Here is a 23,928-nt window from a genome sequence, read left to right as displayed (position 1 = left end):
GTATTATACTTTATTTTCTTTTTGACGTATATGGATTGATGTAAAACACTAAAACTTATGGTTATATGTTATTTTAATTTATTTCAATTCATCTATAACTTATTTTTATGTGTATTTTTAATGTTTGAACTTGTAAACATCAAATTCATGATTCCTATATGTATGTATGTGTTGAAAAATAGAAAAATACATGAAAAATATAGAAACCGGTTCACCCGGCGGTCAAACCGGTTGAACCGGGAACCGGTCATCATACCGGTTCAACTAAAAAACCGGTTTTTAAAACATTGACTAATATCATATATGATCATGTACACTATCTGATGCTAATAGTCAATTTAGTTTGTTAGGATTTATAAATTTAAACGAATTAAGTTTATTTTATTAGAAAATCTTTCGTATATCACAAATATATTAGATTGTTTAAATAAAATAATGAATAAATTAGATATCTTAAAAAATTTACACATTAATTGCATATTTCATACCTATTTTATTTACAACATTCTTCGGCTAGTGAAAAACCAACAAACCGTTACTTTTTTATTTACAACATTCTTCGGCTAGTGAAAAACCAACAAACCGTTACTTTTTTATTTATCTCTTTTCAGAAAAACACATCATAGTGAATGTACAATAGACAAATTGTTACCACTGTTTTGAAAACCGGACCAGAACGGTCAGTTCAACTGGAAACCGGTCAGGTTACCAGTTTTATAAAGCCCAAAAACCGCTTGTAAATAAACCAGTAAAGAACCAGCAGTTCAACCATAAACCGGTAAAAACCGGACTGGTCAACCGGAAAAAAACCGGCCAATAATTTTCATTTATAAAATTTACACTACAAAATGATTCAGGAGACCCACCCCTTATTGAAGTAGATCCGCTGTTTGCTTAAAAAAAAAGCCTATAACTACATTTGTTTTATAATGCTCTCTAAGCCTCCCCTTTTGTTTTTTTGTTGGGATAAGCCTAATGATCAATTTGAGGACTCTTCTACATTAAACAAAAGCTTTATTTTTTTTTTTTTATTTTTTTTATTTTTTTATTTTTTTTACTTTTTTTCATTACGTTAGTAACAAAATTTTGTATGACATAAATTATTAGAATTAGTATTTTGGAAGGTTTCAATTTATAAGTTCAAAAATAAGGTTGTTATTATTATTATTATTATCATTATATATATATATATATATATATATATATATATATATATATATATATATATATATATATATGACGTCGTACGGTTCATCCAGTTTTTAGGACCGGTCCGACCGTTTGAACCAATCAAACCATCAACCCGGTAAGACGACCGGTTCGATGTCCGGTCCGGTTTTCAAAACATTGACTGTTACAACGACCTTGTCAGTAATGTAGTAAAATTGCTACTTAAATACTATAAGTTAATGCAAATCTCCAACTGTTAAAAACATCTCTATGTCGTCCTGGATACAACGTTTCCATAATGATGAAGCAACATGTTTCATTTTCTTATTTACGTTCAGATGTCAACGCCTAAAATTACACCTTTTAATAAATAAAATTCCTCTCGTCCGAACTAAATATATTGATTGCCAAAGGAAAAGCATAACCACTCGTCTGCGATTAGTTGAGCATCTGGTCTGACCTCAAGCAACATCATCCAGTGAATAACCAATTGCCCCCCATTCACATGAGTTACGCCAACCCAAAATTTGAACGTCGTGGACCAAAATAACTCCAACATTCTTCCCGTTAAATGACTTATAATATTTCTATCAATGATTGTATATTCCTTTGAATTCAAAGACCCTTTATATGATTGAAATACATACTACATGAACAAAAAAAAATGTACGAACAAGTAAATCAAACCATTAAAACTTTATACGAAATAATAACCAAATTATCGATAAAATACTTAGATTTTGTAGGTTATAACTTGCTAAAACATAGATTTTCATAGATCATAATCTGCTAAAATATTTCCTTAGATATGAACATGCTATAACCTAGTATCACCTACGAAAATCTACTACCAATAATAGTTAGTTACAAGGTGTATTTTTTGGATATAAAAATAAAATACGTAGATGAGTATAAATAACTAATTGATTTATAGATAAATCGTTGTGGTTTCCAACAATCATTTTTCGAGAAACTTTGTTTGGTATTTGTGTAAAAATTGTGTAAATTTGAATATATATATATATATATATATATATATATATATATATATATATATATATATATATATATATATATATATATATATATATATATATATAAAAGACTGTAAACGAATACGAACGAAATGTGTTCATGTTTACTTGTTTAAGTTTAGACGATTAATAAACGAACACATACACATGTCTTTGTTTTTATTTGTTTGCAAATTTATGTTATTCGTATTTGTTTGTTTTTGTTCCTTAAGATGTTAAACAAACATAAAACAAACATGAGCGGATAAAAACAAAAGATCTAAATGAATATATAAACTAAATAATATAAATAAGGAAAATATGCAATAAAGTCATTATATATTGATATTATAATCGATTTAGTCTTTATATATTTTTTTTACTAAATTTAGACCAAAAAATCGGTAATAATATTCAATTTGACATTTTTACTCGGTTAACATATTATCCAACTTTCAAAAATCACATTTTTAGTATATATTTCAAATTTTATTATAAATTAGGTCCAAAATTTACACTTTTAACCTACATTTTAAATTTTATTACAAATTTGGTCTAAAATTTAGCCTTTTGGCCTGGATTTTAGAATTTTGTTATGAATTCAACCAAACTATAGTTTTTTTTATAACTTTTTTTCTCAAAATTTTGTGTCGAATATGTTATTTCTTTTAAAAATAATATTTGTATACAAAAAAAACATATTTTCACATAATTGACATGATTTTTCTGAATATTCTTTTTTTACATCCTTATATGTATTTTATATTTTAATTTTGGTTGTCATCTAAGCAAAGCAACGCTTGATTAACAAAATCTTGTTTTCTTTATACCACAATAAGCTCACATGACTTGAATATTACATAGGAAATTAAAAAATAAATTTCTTCATCAAAGTTCGTTTAATTTATTATACTAACGTTACCTTTAAACTACAAAAACATTTTGCTCGGTCCTAACGTCTTCCTAATGACACCCGTATATTTTTTTCAATTAGTTTGTATTTGAGTAAATCCAATTGATATCTGGTTTAGCATCCAAGAACGAGGGAAAAATGGTTTGTATTTCGATTAAATTCAACTGATACTTGGTTTGCATGAACATGACAAAAGGAAATTACTAGTGCAAAAAAATATTCGTGAAAAAGAAACTAATACAACGTGAGTTTAACCCAAAATTACAACATATTTTTCTTATTACTCTAACTGCAACATGTAATCGCTAGAAAAGATTATACGAAATAAAATAACCAAAATACCGTCCACCGCAATATATATATATATATATATATATATATATATATATATATATATATATATATATATATATATATATATATATATATATATATATATGGAAGGGTTATATGAAAAATAAAAAGACCTTAAAAATCATAAAAGTGCATAAAAAAATACTTAAAGATCACAAAACTTTTATTTGACTTTACACCAGTGTTTTAAAAACCGGTTTTTTAATTGAACCGGTCGGGTGACGTTTTCCGGTTCAACCGGATGGTCAAACCGGTTCTATATTTTTATGTGTTTTTAATTATCCTGCATATATTGATTACAAAATTTGTCATCTTTTTAGTATTACAAACGTAAATAGAATGCATCATATAAAAACAATCATTATAGAAGTCAAAATCAAACAAAAAAACTCAAAACAAACACAAAAATTCAAGAATGTCCGGTTTGAACCGGTCCATTCCGGTTCAATTCAGCCGGTTGAACTGGTTTTTTACCAAAACCGGTCGGTTCAATACGGTCAGGAAATCATTATAAAATCGGTCCAAATCGAATCGCCCTCACCTTCGGTTCCCGGTTCGACCTGTTCAACCGGCCGGTTCGAACCGGTTTTTAAAACACTGCATTACACATAAAAAAATCACAACTTTTTTTAAAAATTTTGCTAAAAAAATTTTAAAAATCGATTTTTTTTTTGGTTTTTTTCCCAAAAACATATTCACCGAATTTGTTAAAAAGGTTGTGAATTTGTATATACAAAGTCAAAAAAAAAAAAGATTTGTGATATCTAAGTATTTTGTTTATGCATTTTTATGATTTTTAGGGTTTTTTTTAAGGTTTTTGTTTTTCATAAAACCTAAGCCTATATATATATATATATATATATATATATATATATATATATATATATATATATATATATATATATACACACACACACACACACACACATATATATATATAATTATGTTTGTATACATTTTATATATAAACGTGTTTGAATACAAATACATTTATTATAAAATAGGTGTTTATATATATATATATATATATATATATATATATATATAATATATATATATATATATATATGCATGTGTGTATGTGTGTGTGTGCGCAATTTTACAAAAAAACGTATACTTATAAAGTTTTTTAAATATGTGTTAAATATACAAAAAAGTTTATTTAAAAAAATATATATAGAAAGTATATGATTTTTTATGTGAAAATATAATTTTTGGTATAAATATGATTTTATAAAAACAAATAACATATTCGAAATGAAATTTTGAGAATAAAAAAACTAAAGTTATTATGAATTCATAACAAAATTCTAAATTTTGGGTCAGAAGGGTAAATTTTAGACCAAATTTATAATAAATATTAAAATCTAGGACAAAAGTGTAAATTGTGGACCAAATTGTAATAAATTTTGAAATCTAGACAAAAAAAAAATTTTGAAAGTTGGATGACCTATTGATCGGGTAAAATGGTCAAATTGATACGATTACCGGTTTTAGAACTTAATTAAATAAAAAGAATATATAAACACTAAATCGATTATAAAACCAATATGTAAAAATTTTATTATAGTTTTCCTATAAATAAACTTATAACGAATAACTATTGATAAATACAATATTTACATTTAAATGATTCAAAATCCAAAAATAACTCACGTGAAAAACTTTCACACTTTAGTTTTATCTATCCATATATCTTTTCAAGATTTTAAATTTATAGTAACTTCGAACCCTTAAATATGTTATACAAATTTACCATTTATTATTACACAATTATTAACCAATGTTTTAAAAACCAGTTTTTTAATTGAATCGGTATGGTGATCGATTCCCGGTTTAACCGGTTCGACCATCGGGTCAATCAGTTTCTATAATTTTCGTTTTTTTTTTTCATATTTTTCTACACATACATACATATATAAATCATGAATTGACGTTTATTAGTTCAAACATTAACAATATACATAAAAATAAGTTGTAGATCAATCAAAACACATTAAAATAACACATAACCATAAGTTTAGTGTTTTACATCAATCCATATACGTTAAAAAGAAAATAAAATATAATACCTAAACAAAATATAGTTTTAGATGAATACAAACATCAAAAAATATTATAACATTTATCATATGTTTTTTTTAAAGAAAGATAAATAGATTTGAAAAAAATCACCAAAGTTTATTATGTAAATAGTTTTTTTTTCCATATATTTTTATTCGGTTTAACCGGTTCAACCGGTTTATTTTGAACGGTTCAACCGGGTTTTCCTAAAAAACCGGCCGGTTCAATCCGGTTCAGAAATCGATATAAAACCGGTGATAGTTGAACCACTCTCTCCCCCGGTTCCCGGTCCAACCTGTTCGACCGGCCGGTTCAAACCGATTTTTAAAACATTGTTATTAACATTAATATAATAATAAAAAGTAAAAAGTAAGCTAAATAACAACTCATTACATAATTTTACCTTAAACTCATGATTCTTCAATAACGTAATATTGAGTATCAACATATCATATCATATCATATCATACTATATTATAAATGAACATTTTTTCTTTCACCATATTTATTTGAAACTCTCATGTATTTTTCCTTTCACCACATTCATTTGAAACTCTCATAACTTTTCAATTTCTTTCTAATAATCAATATAAGTGGATTAATAAGGTTAAATAAATATCAAACCTAAAGTGTAATCACATATAAACTAAATTTCAATATTAAAATAATATATTTACTTCTACTTATTAACTAATTTTTTTTAACTTTTAACATATTATACTTAATTTATTAGTTTTAATATATTGTTGGATGTAAATCATTATCATTTTAAAGTTACAATTTTAGAACAATTTGTATAAAATACTTAAATTATTAATTTGAATATAACATTACATGATCAACTTAAATATAAATTTAATTTAACTTAAACAACCCAAAAAATATTTTGTTAATAATTAAAAATGATTAATTGTAGTGTTTTTCTAATAATAATTATAAGTTGGTTAATAAGGTTAAGTAAATATCAAACCTAAAGTGTAATCATAAATATATTAAATTTCAATTTTAAAATAATATATTTACTTCAAGTTATAAAGCCACAACTTTTGAACAGTTTGGACAAAATACTTAAATTGTTATTTTGAATAGAGTAAATTACTGAAATCGTCCATGTGGTTTGGTCAAAATTGCACGTTTGGTCCCTACCTTTTTTTTGTACTCGGATCGTCCCTGTGGTTTGATTTTGTTGCGTTTTTCGTCCCTATGGTTTGGTAAAAGTTGCATGTTTGGTCCCTAACTTTATGTATGTAAGGGACGAAAAATGCAACCAAATCAAAAAAACGTGCAATTTTGACCAAACTTAAAATGTTAGGGACCAAACGTGCAATTTTGACCAAACTTAAAATAACTTACAATAACAATAGTTAAAAATAACTCTATATAGATTGTTATATTGTTAACTTTAAAATTAAAAAACAATGTTTGATGTTTTAATAATTATAATGATAAAAATTAAAACATTAAGCAAATAAAATTTAAAAAATTAATTAACAATAACAACTATAAATAACATTAAACCATATATTATATTTAATTTTATTCATGTATAACTCGCGGATAGAAGTCATTCAAACGATTGAGACTTTGCAGTTATAATAGATGTATATATATATATATATATATATATATATATATATATATATATATATATATATATATTATCATATAATTCAAAATAATCAATACATTATATTAATTTAGTATACAAATTATTATATCAAATTTAACAACAACGTTATTGCTATATTAAAAAAAAACATATATTTGTAAAGGCTTCAATTAAATATGTGTTTCTGCACAACGCACGGACATTTGCCTAGTATAATATAATAAACGAAGGTTTAGAAACAAACGAACATAAACGAATGAATATAAATAAACAAACATAAATGAGCGTTTACAAACAAACATAAACAAATGTTCACAAACATATATGACGAAATAGATAATTGTTTATGTTTGTTTGTTTAACTAAACAAATAAAATTTATGTGTTTTCATTTGTTTATTTAACAAACATTCTATCGAAGGGTTCATAAACAATTTGTTAAATGTATTGTTCGTTTAAAAACTATATATATATATATATATATATATATATATATATATATATATATATATATATATATATAGGGATAGAGAATATACATTACAGCTCCTGTAAGCTTAGATACTAAACCTCTAAAATATGTCGTTTAAACTTAGTAAAATACCCGGTTTGGTTTTCACTTAGTAATATACCATCCACGATAACATTTTTTTTCCTCCTTTATCGTTTACCATCCATATTTTTTTTCCTCTATTATCATTTGTTACTTCATCCTAATGAAAATTATTGTTTTCCCACTGTCATGAAAGTCGAAGATAATCAATATTTTTGCTTCTTTATCAAAACTATTGTGTCGATCCTGAATCTACATCTTCAAGTGTTAATCGTAAATCCCTTAATCGCAATCTTTATATAGTAAAACAACCTATTTTCATGCGGTTTAGTATCTAAGCTTTGGTGACGCTGTAATGTATATTCCTTTTTCCCATATATATATATATATATATATATATATATATATATATATATATATATATATAGTTATAAATTCAACATGATTAAGATAATTTAAAACAAACTAAAACAACATACGTAAAGAAACTTGATGGAGAAGAAGTTTTAGAAAAATATCAGATATTTTATCTTTGTGAAATTGTTGCTTCTTATTCTTGCAAGAGCATGTTATATATGCAATAAAAACTACCTATCATACGTCATGTAAATAGTATGATATGATATCTTTCACCAATTCACCAATTATTGGTGTCATTCACAATAATTTACAACACTCCCCCTTGGATGACACCATTTCTGATCTAGAGTTCAGTTTTGAAGTACTGCCTCATTAAAAACCTTGCTAAAGAAAACCCAATGGGAAAAAACTTTAGCGAAGGGAAAAAGAGTGCAGTGTATAGTTGACTCCCCCTTATTTAGACATCTATTACATTATATTCTATGCACATGTCGCATTCCAATGCCATTTACATTGTAACGCCCGCAGATTCGGGCTAGCCAATTTAGAGACAATGAGCGTTAAAAATAAGTTTTTAATGGATGATTATTTAGAAGGATTAATCTTAACAAGTTGTAGAATATATCTCAAGGGTTTCGTACATATAAAGAACGCCGAAATCCGAGTTATAACGAAGAAGTTATGGCCCGTTGAAGTTTTTTTGGCAAAACCGGCACGGCACCGTGAGACGTAAATAGTGAATTTACGATAGAGGACTTTTTTGCCTTAGTGATCTAAACCAAAGTTGTATTATACGTTAAACCGAGAACATCCATAAAAAAAACGCCCAAATCTGACTTCGTATGAGAAAGTTATGATTTTTCTAACATTTAGCATAACAGTGCACAACCCGAAAGTTCGAATTTTAGATCGGTCGATTTTCAACCAAAATAATCTAAACGAGAAATGAAGATATCGTTAATAGGAGTTAAACGATAAAAATACAGTCGAAAACGGAGCTCGTATGCGAAAGATATGGACAAAGCTTAGTCTCTACTCTTCGAGCGCGGCGAATTCGATACAGTTTTGTAAATCCAAGATAGAATGAGAATTAGCCAACAACGTCTAAATGAAAGTTATAGTACTCATAAATACCAACACGTGGATATAAATAACGTCGAAAACGAAGCTCGTATGTGAAAGATATGGACGAAGCTTAGTCTCTACTTTTCGAGCGCGGCGAATTCGAATACAATTTTGTAAATCTGAGATATAATAAGAATTGGCCGACAGGGTCTAAATGAAAGTTGTAGTACTCGTAAATACCAACGTGTGGATATAAATAACGTAGAAAACGGAGCTCATATGCGGAAGATACGGACGAAGCTTAGAGACTACTTTACTATAAAACTCCTATAAATAAAGGGTGAACTCCTCATATTTTCTTCACACCATAAGCCTTTCTTTCTCTCTCTAACTTCTCTCTAGCCTCCCAAGTCTAGGGAACCTCCCTAGCACGAGGCAGAATCCCCAGAGTGCTCGACGACTCCGAGAAGAAGAGCTTTTCGGCTCGGGAACGTTGCTCCAAGCAAAGCCCGATTTTCTATAAAACCCGTTGTAAGTGAGCTACGCCTACACTATTTTTAATATAGTTTTTATTTAATTATAGTAACGTTATTAGGAACTTATAATAAGTACTTAGGCTATTATCATGGGTTATATAAGTATTGTTTAACACTTATATAATAGTAATAATAGCTAGACTATTAATTAGTCTCGAAAAATAATAAACTAAACTCTAGTGGTAATAATACTAGGTTTCGTCGAAGGAAATTATTTTTAAGAAGCGAAGCGCTGTCTGAGTTCGGAATCACCACATTTTCAAGTGAGTGCATAGTCCCTTTCATGAATATGATTTTAATACAAGTATCGATTGAAGTATTAAATATATGTTTATGTGCGAATTATTTGATGTTGCCTAAGATACTTGTTAAAGAACATACCTGATTATATATGCTGATTTAGGATAAAGAGTAAACCTAAATTAATTATGAGGAATATCGGGTAGTGTTTTCTTACGAGTACGAGTGAATTATACTCAGAGAATAAAACCTTAGTATATGTCATTGATCCGGGAGCATGGATTAGACATAGTCATTGTCCCTAGTCCGAAAGTATGGATTAGGCATAACCATTCATCATTAATCTGAGAGTATGGTTTAGTCATTCGTCCCTAGTCCGAGAGTATGGATTAGGTAAAGTCGTTCATTCTGATCCGGGAGTATGGATTAGGTAAAACGGCTAATCTTAGGTCCGAGAGTATGGATAGTCTCGTTGTGAGGATCGACGGGGTGGGATACGAGTTGTTTATATATGTGGTGAAATTGTATATTTTGTGAGTTTTAAACTATATATATGGTATAGCATTGTGGGATTGAAATCCCTATGTACTCACCAGATTTCCCAACCTGACCTACTCAGTTTATTTATATCACAGGTGTTGATATGAAGTCACATTACACTGAGAGATTAAGGAGATATAAATCACTAGTGATAATGAATGTAAGTTCTGTTTATGCTTATGTTTCTGTATTGACGATGACATCTCAAATGTTTTAAAATGAATAAAAATACTTTTCTTCGAAAATGCTTTGATAACGTATTTATCACGTTTTACTGGGAACAAATTCCGCAACATTTTTATTAAAAGAGGTACTTTGATTTTTATAAAGCATAAACAAAATTGGTCTTTTCTAGCCGTGAAAATGGGGATGTCACATACATGTTTCCTGAAGGTTGCAGTAGGAAGTGCCTTCGTAAAAAGGTCTGCTACATTGTTGTTGGATTGAACATATTTGATTTCAACTTGATGGTTCTTTATAAGCTCTTAAGAGTACTCAAAAAACTTTGGAGGTATATGTTTTGTCCTGTCGCTCTTGATATATCATTCTTTCATTTGAGTGACACATGCTGAGTTATCTTCATATATTAAAGTTGGACCTATATCTTTTTCAAGTCCACATGAAGTTAAAACTAGTTGTATCATTGATCTCAACCATGTACATTCTCTACTAGCTTCATTTAGTGCAATTACTTCAGCATGATTTGAGGATGTGGCAACAAGTGTTTGCTTTTGAGAATGCCAGGAAATTGCAGTACCTCCATTCATGAATACATATCCTGTTTGAGATCTAGCTTTATGAGGATCAGACAAATAGCCTGCATCTGCATAACCAATCATGCCTTGTTTTGAATTGTTAGAATAAAATAATCCTAAATCACTAGTTCCTTGAAGGTATCGAAAAATATGTTTGATTCCATTCCAATGTCTTTTCGTTGGGGCTGAACTAAATCTTGCTAGCAAGTTTACAGCAAAAGAAATGTCAGGTCTAGTACAATTGGTAAGATACATAAGAGCTCCAATTGCATTAAGGTATGGTACTTCTGGACCAAGAACTTCTTCATTTTCTTCCCATGGACGAAATGGATCCTTGTCAATATTTAATGATCTAACAACCATTGGAGAACTTAAAGGATTAGCATTGTCCATATTGAAACGTCTCAAGACTCTTTCTGTGTAATTTGATTGATGTACAAGTATTCCGTTAGACATATGCTCAATCTATAAACCAAGACAATATTTGGTTTTTCCAAGATCTTTCATTTCAAACTCTTTTTTTAAAAGTTCAATCACTTCAATGATTTCTTTATTTGTTCCAATGATGTTTAGATCATCAACATAGACTGCTATGATCACATACCCAGATGTTGTTTTCTTAATAAACACACATGGACAAACAGTGTTATTTTTATAACCTTTACTTGTCAAATAATCGCTCAAACGGTTGTACCACATGCGTCCAGATTGCTCTAACCCATACAAAGATCTTTGTAATTTTATAGAATACATTTCTTTGGGTTTTGCACTTAGTGCTTCGGGCATTTTAAATCCTTTAGGGATTTTCATATAGATATCACTATCAAGTGATCCATACAAGTAAGCTGTAACAACATCCATAAGACGCATCTCTAAATTTTTAGAGTCTGCCAAGCTAATTAAATATCTAAAAGTGGTTGCATCCATTACCGGTGAATAAGTTTCCTCATAATCAATTCTAGGTCTTTGAGAGAAACCTTAAGCAACAAGTCTAGCCTTGTATCTTACAATTTCGTCTTTCTCATTTCTTTTTCGTACGAAGATCCATCTATACCCTAATGGTTTCACAACACCAGGTGTGAGGATAATAGTCCCAAAATCCTTTCTCTTGTTAATAGAATTTAACTCAACTTGCATAGCTTCCTTCCATTTAGCCTAATCATTTATTCTTTGACATTCAATGACAGATTGTGGTTCAGGATCATCATTCATAATATCACATGCAACTGAATAAGAAAATATTGTACTTATATTTTCAGTTTCATTTTGGTCACGTATTCTATTTGTTTGACCATAATTTTGTGCATCATCCTCCTTTCCTGGGGGAATTTGAATAATTCGTGTCTCTCCAGGAACAATTTCCTCATGATCCAGTGCAGATTTTGATCCTCTTCTTTTTCGTGGGTTCTTATCCTTAGAACCAAATGGCCTTCCACACTTCAATCGTGTTTTAGAATCTTGAGTGACTTTATCATCAGATTGTCCATGTGGAATTTCAATTCGAGCTGGAACATTGACAACCGGTATATATGATTTAGTCACCTTTTTGTGTCAGTAAATGCATCAGGCAATTGATTTGCCATTTCTTGGAAATGCATTATCCTTTGAATTTCCATGTCACATTTCTTTGTGCGAGGGTCAAGATATGATAAAGAAGGCTCATGCCATGACACATCTTTTTCCATAATCTTCTTTTCTCCCCCTAATGATGGGAAATTTGCCTCATCAAATTGGCAATTTGCTAGGTGTGCTGTAAAAACATTACCTGTTAACGGTTCAAGATATCTTATAATAGATACTGACTCATAACCAACATATATCCCTAACCTTCTTTGAGGACCCATTTTGGTCCGTTGAGGTGGTGCAATAGGGACATATACTGCACACCCAAAAATTCTCAAATGGGATATATTTGGCTCTTGACCAAAAGCAAGTTGTAGTGGAGAATATAAATGATATGAACTCGATCTCATGCGTATCAATGATCCAACATGTAAGATTGCATGGCCCCAAACAGATACAGGAAGTTTGGTCCTCATTATCAATGGTCTAACTACCAGCTGGAGACGTTTAATCAGTGATTCAGCTAAACCATTTTGTGTATGTACATGAGCAACTGGATGCTCAACAACAATCCCTACAGATATACAATAGTCATTAAATGCTTGTGAAGTAAATTCACCAGCATTATCAAGTCTCACTCTTTTGATAGTATAATCAGGGAAATGTGCCCTTAATTTAATAATTTGGGCAAGAAATTTTGCAAATGCCATATTACGAGTTGATAATAGGCAAACATGAGAACATTTGCTGGATGCATCTATTAAGACCATAAAGTATCTAAATGGTCCAGATGGTGGGTGAATCGGTCCACATATATCACTTTGAATTCTTTCTAAAAATCTAGGTGACTCCCTTTCAACTTTCATTGGAGAATGTTTTATAATTAACTTTCCAAGGGAACAAGATGCACATGTTTTATGTTGTTGGATTGAGGGAACTTTTGGTCCTTCAATGGATGCCCATTCGTATTTTCAATTATCCTTCGCATCATTGTTAATCCTGGGTGGCCCAACCTATCATGCCATAAACTGAATGTCCCAGGATCACAATGTTTTCCTTTGATTACCGTATTTGATTCAATCATATGTATATATGTATAATGCAGACCAGAATCAAGTGTTGGTAGTTTTTCAAGCACATGGTTTTTGCCTATAATATACATATATTTCTTATTTTCAATTGTCACAGTTTTCTATCATATCCTTTGAAATATATGTCATTGAAACTTAGTAAGTTTCTATTAGACTTTGGAGAAAATAAGTCATTTTCTATACAAAAGCTTGTACCATTTGGTAATATAAAATGGGCTTTCCCAGTTCCCTCTATCAAGTCTGCAGGACCTGATATTGTATGTATGATTGTTTTTGTTGGTACTAATTTTGAAAAATATTTCTTTGATTTCAGAATAGTATGCGTACTACCACTATCTGCTATACAAAGACCTCCAACCGTTTCTTGATGTTGTGCTCCAGTTGGACTCATATTAAACTTCACATATGAAAGAAATAATAAGCGAATAAACATAATCATAATAATTATTATAAAGAAAGTTCATTTATTGTAGGAGATACATTACATGAGAAACAAATAAAGGAAAACAAGTTTATTAGAATAATAATAGAAATTTTTAGTTTATGTCTTCCATGTCATTGCAGAAATCATCAAAAGTTAGCGGAATGAATTCAACATTATTAACGAGGTTTGCTTCTTTTCCTTTTCCTTTAATGGAATCTTGATAAAGTTGACAAAGATGTGCATGTGTGCGACAGATTCTTGACCAATGGCCTGTGCTACCACATCTATAACATGAACCATCAGATTTTTGTGATGTCCCAGTATCATGCCTTGCCACTTTGGCCTTATCTTGTGTATGGACATTGTTTCTTTGTGAAGATTGGTAATTATTCCTTTTCTGGCCACGACCACGATTATTACTTTGTCTACGACCAAAGTTATGGTTCTGATTATGGCTTTGGTTTCGATTAAAATAGCCACAGCCTCGCCCTCGTCCACGTGTATTGTTTCGATGACCATCAGTATTTGTAGCATTTGCTTCAGGAAGTGCTACTGATCCTGTTGGACGAAATTCATGGTTTTTCATCAAGAGCTCGTTGTTTTGCTCTGCAACAAGTAGGCATGCATTTAGTTCAGAATATCTTGTGAACTTTTGCATCCGATATTGTTGCATCAAGGTAATGTTTGTTGCATGAAATGCGGAGTAAGTTTTCTCCAACATATCGTCATCAGTAACTTCTTTTCCATAATATTTGAGTTGTGAACATATTCTAAACAAAGCTGAGTTATATTCATTTACTTTCTTGAAGTCTTGAAACCCCAGTGTTCTCCATTCATCTCTAGCATTTGGAAGTATAACTTCCTTTTGATGATCAAATCTTTCTTTCAAAAGATTCCATAGAATACTTGGATCACTAACATCAAGTTATTCAAATCTTAACATTTCATAAATATGCTTACGAATAAAAACTTGTGCTTTTGCTTTGTCTTGTGCCAAGCAGTTAGTAAATTCATTTATAGCATTTGAGATTCCCATGGACTCAAGATGCATTTTTACATCTATCATCCATGGCACATAGTTTTTCTCACTAACTTCAAGTGCTGCAAATTCGAGCTTTGCAATGTTAGACATATTGTAGCTATAAATTTTAACCAAAATAAAAACAAAAATTAAAATCCATTTATTTCAATAAATATTACACAAAAAAGAAGCGGTAAAGCTAACATTGCATACAAGTCTAAAAGTAGATGAAATTTCATATTATCTTCGATGTTAAGAATTGGGATGAAATGTAACATGACTATTATAGTCATGATCATCACAAACGGGTGAATCATCCTGAAGATTGATTTCTTGAAATTGATTTGTTTGATAGAAGAAAGAAATATTTATTGTGGGTAAAATAAGCAGGGTAAATATGTTTATTTATAGTAAAAAAAATATAGCCGTTGTTTTTGTTGTTTATAACTGTTGCATATATATATATATATATATATATATATATATATATATATATATTCGTTGTGTATATTTATAAATCATTTAATAAGATTTATAACTAATACATAACTTTACTTGGTATAATTTTATTAATTAGAAATATAAATAAATAAAATTATGAATAGTATCTAAAATATGAATAAACATTGACATGTATAAATAAACGTTGGTATATATAAATAAAAATTAGTTGCATAATTTAAATGTTAGTATGCATAAATAAAAGTTAGTTGCATAATGTAAATGTTAGTATGCATAAATAAAAGTTAGTTGGATAATGTAAATGTTAGTATGCATAAAAAATTAGAATACATAAAGAAATGTTAGGTATAAGAAATAAAAATCGTTAGTAGTCCATAATATATAAGTTTTATTAATTCATTAGTATTATTATTATTTTAATATGATGAAGGTTTTTATAATTAATAATGTTTTTACTAAGGTTATGTTTGGCGGACTAGCTGAAAAGCTAGCTGTTAAATAAAAAACTAGCTGATAGCTGAAAAGTTAGCTGATAAAAAAATAACGTTTGGTAAAACTAGCTGAAAAGCTAGCTGAAATATATAAAATTACATAAAAGGACATGTAAGAATATGTGTTTCTATAATTAATTAAGGGGTGTATTTGGAAAATTTTAAAAAAGCTCCTAAAAAACTAGTCTAAATAGCTTTTCAAAAAGCTAGCTTATCAGCTACTTTTTGGCTTACCAAACACGACAACATAAAAAAGCTCGAAAAATAAGCTAGCTTATCAGCTAGCTGTGGCGCGCCAAACACAGCCTAAGTAATACATATCTTGATTAAGATAGATGTGATTTCCACTTCTAAATAACTTTGATTTGAGCTTTCGTGTTAATAACGTGTTATAAATTCAACGTGATTAAGATAATTTAAAACAAACTAAAACAATATACGTAAAAAAACTTGATGGAGAAGAAGATTTAGAAAAGATATCAGATCTTTTATCTTTGTGAAATTATTGCTTCTTTTTATTCTTGCAAGAGCATGATATATATATATATATATATATATATATATATATATATATATATATATATATATATATATATAAATAAAAACTACCTATCATACTTCATATAAATGGTATGATATGATATATTTCATCAATTTACCAATTATCGTGTCACTCACAGTAACTTACAATATATATATAGTTTTTGGCCCAATATTTATTTATATATAGTAAGTGATAGCCTGCAAAAGTTATAACTGTGAATAATTTTTTAGATTTTTAGCTATTTTTTAAAATAGATTAATTGTTACAATCATTTTCTCCAAAAATAAGTATAATAATTTTTTCTATACTTTGCCACTTAAAAACACAATAATTAGTTTATGAATCATTAAACATTAAAAACTATTTTATACGACTTAAACGCAATATGTTCTTCTAAAACCATAATTAAGAGATTAAAATTGTTGGAAAATACTAAATACTAAATAGAGTCAGTTCGATCTGAATCTCAATCTGGCATCGTCACTTTCTTCCGACGCACTTCATTCCTTGTATAAATTCAATCGAACTGCTACTCAACTTGTCCCAATTAACCTTGAATTCCCCATTAATGGCTTTCCCCAACCTCAAAACTTTCTTCTTTCTCATCCCATTGAACTAAGTTTCACCATACTACCATGGTGGATACCCTAACTTCACCGTCGCCTTCGATGTGGCGCTTCCACCACCGCCGTTGGATTCCCACCCTCTTCTCTTCTTACAAGACCCTTTTCACACTCCTCTGGATCGTCGGATTCACATCAGTTTTCATCTGGCAACACAACGTCGTCGAGGGCTTCTTGATTTTCCGGCGGCCCCTCGTTTCTCGATCCTTTCCCCAGCTCCGACCCTTTTCTTTTAATCTCACGGATTTCGGAGCTGTCGGAGACGGCATCACTCTCAACACCAAGGCTTTCGAAGATGCTGTTTCTGCTATCTCAAAGCTCGGGAAGAGAGGTGGTGGTCAGCTCAATGTTCCTGCCGGAAAATGGCTGACGGCGCCGTTTAATTTAACAAGTCATATGACACTGTTTCTTGCCGAAGATGCTGTTATACTTGCTATCGATGTGAGTGTCACTTTGCTATCGATGCTCTTATTTACACAGTTTCTTGCTCAAATTCATAATGTCACCATTTCCATTTTTATCATGAATAATACTAAGTTATGATTTAAGAATCATTTGAAGAAGATTAGCTCATGGATTATCACAATTTTGCAATGTTTAGCGTTAGCTCCACTAGGGATTTTTTTTTTTCTTTGGGTTACATATATATCGTTTGAACAAACTACAAGTTGTTAAAAACATATATGAAATGGATAACAACATTGCATCAATAAGTATTATTAGAGAACATATTATATGATAGGTTTAAAAACATTTTCAAAAGAAAAAAAAAACATATTCAAGTAAAAGTTGTAGAAGGTTTTCTTATGTTTCAATGAATTAAGAATCAAGATAAATGTAAGAAATAAAAACATACTTCCATTTATTTCTTTGTTATATCATTCTACTATTATTTCTTCCTATTGCAACATTTTACTTTGAGAAGGACAATATTGTAATAGAAATAAATGGAATTAAAATTCCATAATAAACAAATAAATGAAAGTACATTGCTATGATTTGCATTTAGCACAAAACATGTTAAATATCTAGAAATTTGTATATAACCTTAAGTTCTAAATCCTTCTTTTTTGATTTTAACAAATCAAAGTTTGATTTAATCATCATTAGAATCAATTTTATACAACCTTTGAGAACTCGTTTCCCTGTTTTCATGCCATAACTCCTGTTTTTCATCAATTTAAAATTTAAATTAGGGTTTGATCATTTCACAAGGGTTCAGAAACAAATTAGAGTAGTTTCCAATAAACAAGTGATATGTTATGATTTTTACAACAATAAAACAACTTTCATGAAAGTATAAAACAAACTCATGTAAGGATTCATAATCCTACTATACTAAAATCAAGGAATTATATATGAAATCAAGAAGGAAATCATACTAATATGAATCAACATAAAACTAATCCAATGAGGAACATATAAAAATTATAAACACAAGAGGAAGTGGACAAGTGGTTATGTCAATTGTCAATTGTCATCTAAAGCTTAAAGTTGTCATCTTTTGTAAAGTGTTTTTTTTATTTAATCTTTTGTTGACCAGACTTGTTTTTTGTTGACCAGGATGAAAAGTATTGGCCTCTAATGCCTCCTTTACCATCTTATGGTTATGGTAGAGAGCATGGTGGACCTCGATATGGAAGTTTTATTCATGGTCAACATCTCAAAGATATTGTGATCACAGGTATAACTTTAATATATTAATTTATGTTATATAAATAAATAAGTTAGATGATAAATATATTTAAATCTTAACCCTGACAAACAACACTACAGGACATAATGGTACGATTAATGGTCAAGGTCAAAAATGGTGGAAAAAGTTTCGTCAAAAGCGACTCAATCACACGAGGGGCCCACTCGTGCAAATCATGTGGTCAAGTGATATTTTGATATCTAACATCACTTTACGCGATTCACCCTTTTGGACACTTCATCCATACGACTGTAAAAATGTAACAATTAGAAACATGACAATCTTGGCTCCCATTTTCCAGGCTCCAAACACAGATGGCATAGATCCTGGTTAGGTTACTTTCTTTCAAGTTTTCTCGTATTTTTGGATTTATTTCTTTTACTTATTTCATTATCCAAACAGATTCATGCGAGGATATGATTATAGAGGATAGCTATATAAGTGTTGGGGATGATGCGATTGCGATAAAAAGTGGTTGGGATCAATATGGAATTGCTTATGGAAAGCCATCAAAGAATATTCTAATTCGGAATCTTGTCGTTCGCTCTATGGTTAGGTGAGCCTTACTGTCTGTTGATGGTCCTATTTGTCTCCATATATCTGACATGGTATCAGAGCCATTTTTAACATCTCAAGGAACCAACACACGTCAAATGTCTACGTTGTGGTCTAGGGGTGTGTTATAGTTCCATACTTTTAACATGGTATTAGAGCAAGCTAATCGTGTTATCTGACTCTATATATGTTGGAGTCTACACCGTATCCTCAAGTACTTATTACTAAACTAACTTGAAATTTTGATATTTGATTTTATGTTTGCAGTGCGGGAATATCGATAGGAAGCGAGATGTCAGGAGGGGTATCGAACGTGACAATCGAAAACATTTTGATCTGGAAATCAAGACGCGCGGTTCGAATCAAAACAGCAGCAGGAAGAGGGGCGTATGTTCGGGACATAAAATACCGAAATATAACGTTTGACAATGTGAGAGTTGGAATTATAATAAAAACAGATTACAATGAACACCCGGATAAGGGTTATAATCCAAAAGCTTTCCCTGTGATAAGGGACATAAGTTACAGGTCGATTTATGGTGAGGGGGTGCGGGTCCCGGTTCGTATACAAGGTAGTGCAGATATTCCTGTAAGGAATGTAAGTTTCAAGGATATGTCTGTAGGGATTGCATACAAGAAGAAGCATATTTTTCAGTGTGCTTATCTTCAAGGACGAGTTATAGGGTCTATTTTTCCAGCCCCTTGTAAAAATCTTCATCTTTATGATGAACAAGGGAGGCTTGTGAGAAAGTCTAATTCTGAAAATGCTTCGGATATAGATTATGATATTTGAGATTTGTTGTTTTCATGTATGTTGTTTATGTGGAACAACAATCTTCATTGCAAGCTTGTGTTTATTATAAGTAATCATATCCATGGATAAAAAAAGGGATAAACTCAAGAATTGATTAGAAGGTTGTAGGTGAAGTATATCGAAGCTTGTGTTGATCGTTGTATCATGTATTGTTTATGTAATTATTAGAAAGTTTTAAAACTGTCTTTTTCGAGTCAAAATGTTACCATAAAACTAAGAGTATATTACTGAAATGGTTATTGAGGTTTACAACAAAGAGCAATTATTTCGTTGAAAAAAATGGTATGAGATTTGTTGTGATTTTGATTCATGATCGATGAAAAAAATGATATTATTATTACCCTTTGTAATTTCTTTTAATTTTTTCTTTTATAGATTTAATTAAAAATGCAAAATCGGATTAAACCCCTACTAAATTTGTATATTGAGAGCCTACGAATCTATCCTAATAAATGAAAATGTTATTACCACTTGTCATTCTCTCATTTAATTGGCTACATGTCAGTTTGTCATAATTTTAAGATATATTAATTTTCCACTTGTCATTACTTCATTATTAATTTCCAATATATCAATAATTAGTTTCCATAAATTAAACCTACCATAATGACTATTAATTTTAAATTTTAAATTTGAAATTTCAATTTCAATTTCAAATAAATATACACTTTAACCTTTGTATTTAACATTTTGTTATAATAATATGTTTAGTACACGGGTCTGACAATTAAGCATATAATTTTAGTTAATTTATTTTTTGCATGTTTTTTTGTCATAATTTTCACTTATTTCATATTTCAAATTCAAATAAACTTCTCATTTAATCACTCATATTTAACATTATGTTTTAATCAACCCGTATAATATACGGGTCTCACAACTAGTATTTTGAATAAATGAAATGGAGGCGTGTGGGAAGAAGGTGGGGTTTGGCCAGTTGTTCTCACACAAAAGAGGCACGAAAGATGAATCAATTGGGGTGGTGGGCCTATAAATTTTTTATGTTTTAATAAAAAAAAACAAGTTTATAGAGTATTGGATGATGGCAATTATCTAAACTTCAAGTCAAAACTTTAAATTAATTTTAAAATATGTCAACTTCAATAATTTTTAACAATTCCATTATTCCTAAAAATCAATGTTTTGAATAAGTCAATAGTTCAATATTTAATAAGTATAGGCTAAAGCATTACAAATGAACAAACCAAAAAGATTTCAAAATAAACAATGCATATGTTTTTATTCCCAACCCACAAGTCAATCTTGAGATTTAAGTTCGGTATAATTAGGGCTCATGTACGATAATCAATCTACATAGTAATTTTTTCATACACATTCCAAAGTTAGGGCTAATGTATAATTAGCACAAAGTACTTTATACATTTTTCATTTGTTATAGTTATGTATCTTGTTAATCATCCCACAAATACCACACAAGGGATAAGCTAACTCATTTTGTGCAAGTGGACTTATCTAGAAAACCGCACTCCAAATAAATGATCCAAAATGGGATATTCATGAGTAACACACTAAGTCTCGATTCATCCTATGTGAATGAACAACTGTGATGCTCAAAATAATTTCAGTTAAAACCAAGAGTCACCCGCCCTTCCCTTTAAAAATATAAATTCTCTTTCAAAAATAACTTTCATCAAAATGCATCAAATACTTATAATATTCGCGTTGCACGTAAAGAGTATAACATATGAAACCAATCATTATAAATCAATAAAATAGGTTAGGGGAGATATACTCTTAGGATAACTCATCTTAATTGGTTACATATAGTTAACAATAGTTAGGTTAATGATACATTAAATATCCATTAAGTCACTTATTAAGTTCTTAATCTTAAATTTGGAATTTTTTTGTTTCTAATGCATCCCTAAGATCATAAAAAGGTATAGAAGAAAAGTAGACCTGATTTTGACTTTGATTGTAATAGTTACAAGGAAAACATGTTTGGCCCAAACAGATGTAACTTGGTCAGGTGAAGCACAAGACAAGGTCCCTAGAGCTGGCTAGGTCAAGTGGACATACAAGATGCCAAAGTTTTTGATTTTAAGCTCTTAATTGTTCACAAACAACCATTTCCAGCCTAAATCCTATCAATTCCAATGATCTAGTATGACTAAATATCTTTCAAAAACTTTTTTAAACACATCAATAACATCAACTTCCATTACCAAACCATGATTCACAAGCTAAATATAGAGATTTTGATAATTAAAGCTCAAATCGTCAACATGAGTTCATATATTCAACTTGTATGCTTAATCAATCAAAATGTATTTAGATCTTCAAATAGTTATTTCACTTGGTGAATTCAAATTAGTTCTATAATATAACTTACTTCTTAAACAACATCAATCCATTATTAAAGTACAACTACATTCAAATCTAACACATTAACTCAAAATCTCTATATAACTTGAAATCACAACAATGATCAATTTGTAGTTACTTGATTACTCATTGGAATTAGAAATTAACATTTGAGATTATAGAATACATTTATAACTATATTAAGCTTCATATCAATATATAGACTCTCAGTTCATTAATTCATCAATATATGGTTCAAAATCCCCAAAAGCTACAAACAGAGTTGGATAAGTGAAATGAAGATTGATTGATGAAAAAGAAGCCAAAAACACATTTAAAACATCCTAAAATCTATGAATTTGAATTTGGAGAAATCTCTAAACCCTAGCTCGAATTTAGAAGAAGATAAATTAGATTTCATACCTTTAATAGCTTCTAAGATTGGATTGTAGCTTAACTGCTTCAAATACACCTCAAACTTTCTTTTAATCCCCCTCCTATCATGAAATCTCCATATTCTTCTTCTATCCAAGCTTATCTACGTCGACGGTGGTCAAAATGAAGGAAACAAGAAGGCTTATATCTAAACTTTGGTCATTTAACATAATAAACCCTTTAAATTTCAATTCTTCTAACTTGGCCTCTAATTGAGTCTTGTAACTACTCAAGCTTCTAATTTAATAACTTAACCCTTAAAATATGGATTTTAGAAAAAGACACCCCAAATGCTCTTTTGATCTTGACTACAACTTGGTCTGCTAGATGAAATGATTGAAATCGAAGAACAAAAGTAACACTAAAAGGGAAAACTACTAGATCATGTAGCAAACATCTATCAACATTGTTCTAGTGATGGAAAGGCACGAGAAATCACTCACCAAAGGAGAGTGACCCCAGTTCAATCCCAACATCGTTTTAATTGAAGGGTGGCTAACGCCTCCTAATGGAATGATTTTAACGATCCACGTGCCAGATGGACAAAAGGCTCGGAGGTTGCCATGTCATGTCATGATATTGCCATATTTATACATGTTTTTAGGCAATATTTATTTACATTTTTATTAATATTTTGGTGATTAGCATAGAATAATGGTACGTATAAGCTTAATTTATATTCTGCGGCAAAATAGAAGCATTTTCGAAGAAAG

The 23,928-nt window shown here is 29.7% G+C and overlaps 2 protein-coding genes across 2 annotated transcripts; one reads left to right on the top strand and one right to left on the bottom strand.

Annotated features, from left to right (window-relative positions):
* Window positions 1–14,361: 14,361 nt before the first annotated feature.
* LOC145050608 (uncharacterized) lies at window positions 14,362–15,381 on the bottom strand. The gene is made up of 2 exons (XM_078998832.1): window positions 15,220–15,381; window positions 14,362–15,111 (listed from the first exon to the last, which is right to left on the bottom strand). The coding sequence occupies exons 1-2, from the start codon at window positions 15,379–15,381 to the stop codon at window positions 14,362–14,364; spliced, it is 912 nt and encodes a 303-aa protein (XP_078854958.1).
* A 1,831-nt stretch (window positions 15,382–17,212) lies between these two features.
* LOC145054604 (putative polygalacturonase) lies at window positions 17,213–20,655 on the top strand. The gene is made up of 5 exons (XM_079002835.1): window positions 17,213–17,831; window positions 18,954–19,074; window positions 19,167–19,415; window positions 19,489–19,642; window positions 19,909–20,655. The coding sequence occupies exons 1-5, from the start codon at window positions 17,403–17,405 to the stop codon at window positions 20,432–20,434; spliced, it is 1,479 nt and encodes a 492-aa protein (XP_078858961.1). The 5' UTR covers window positions 17,213–17,402; the 3' UTR covers window positions 20,435–20,655.
* Window positions 20,656–23,928: the final 3,273 nt, after the last annotated feature.

Source organism: Lactuca serriola, chromosome 5, assembly GCF_051521515.1.
Source record: "Lactuca serriola cultivar US96UC23 chromosome 5, Lser_US96UC23_V15, whole genome shotgun sequence".
Taxonomy (NCBI): Eukaryota; Viridiplantae; Streptophyta; class Magnoliopsida; order Asterales; family Asteraceae; genus Lactuca; species Lactuca serriola.
Note: the sequence above shows the minus strand (reverse complement) of the source record. Positions and strands in the feature narration are given on the sequence as shown.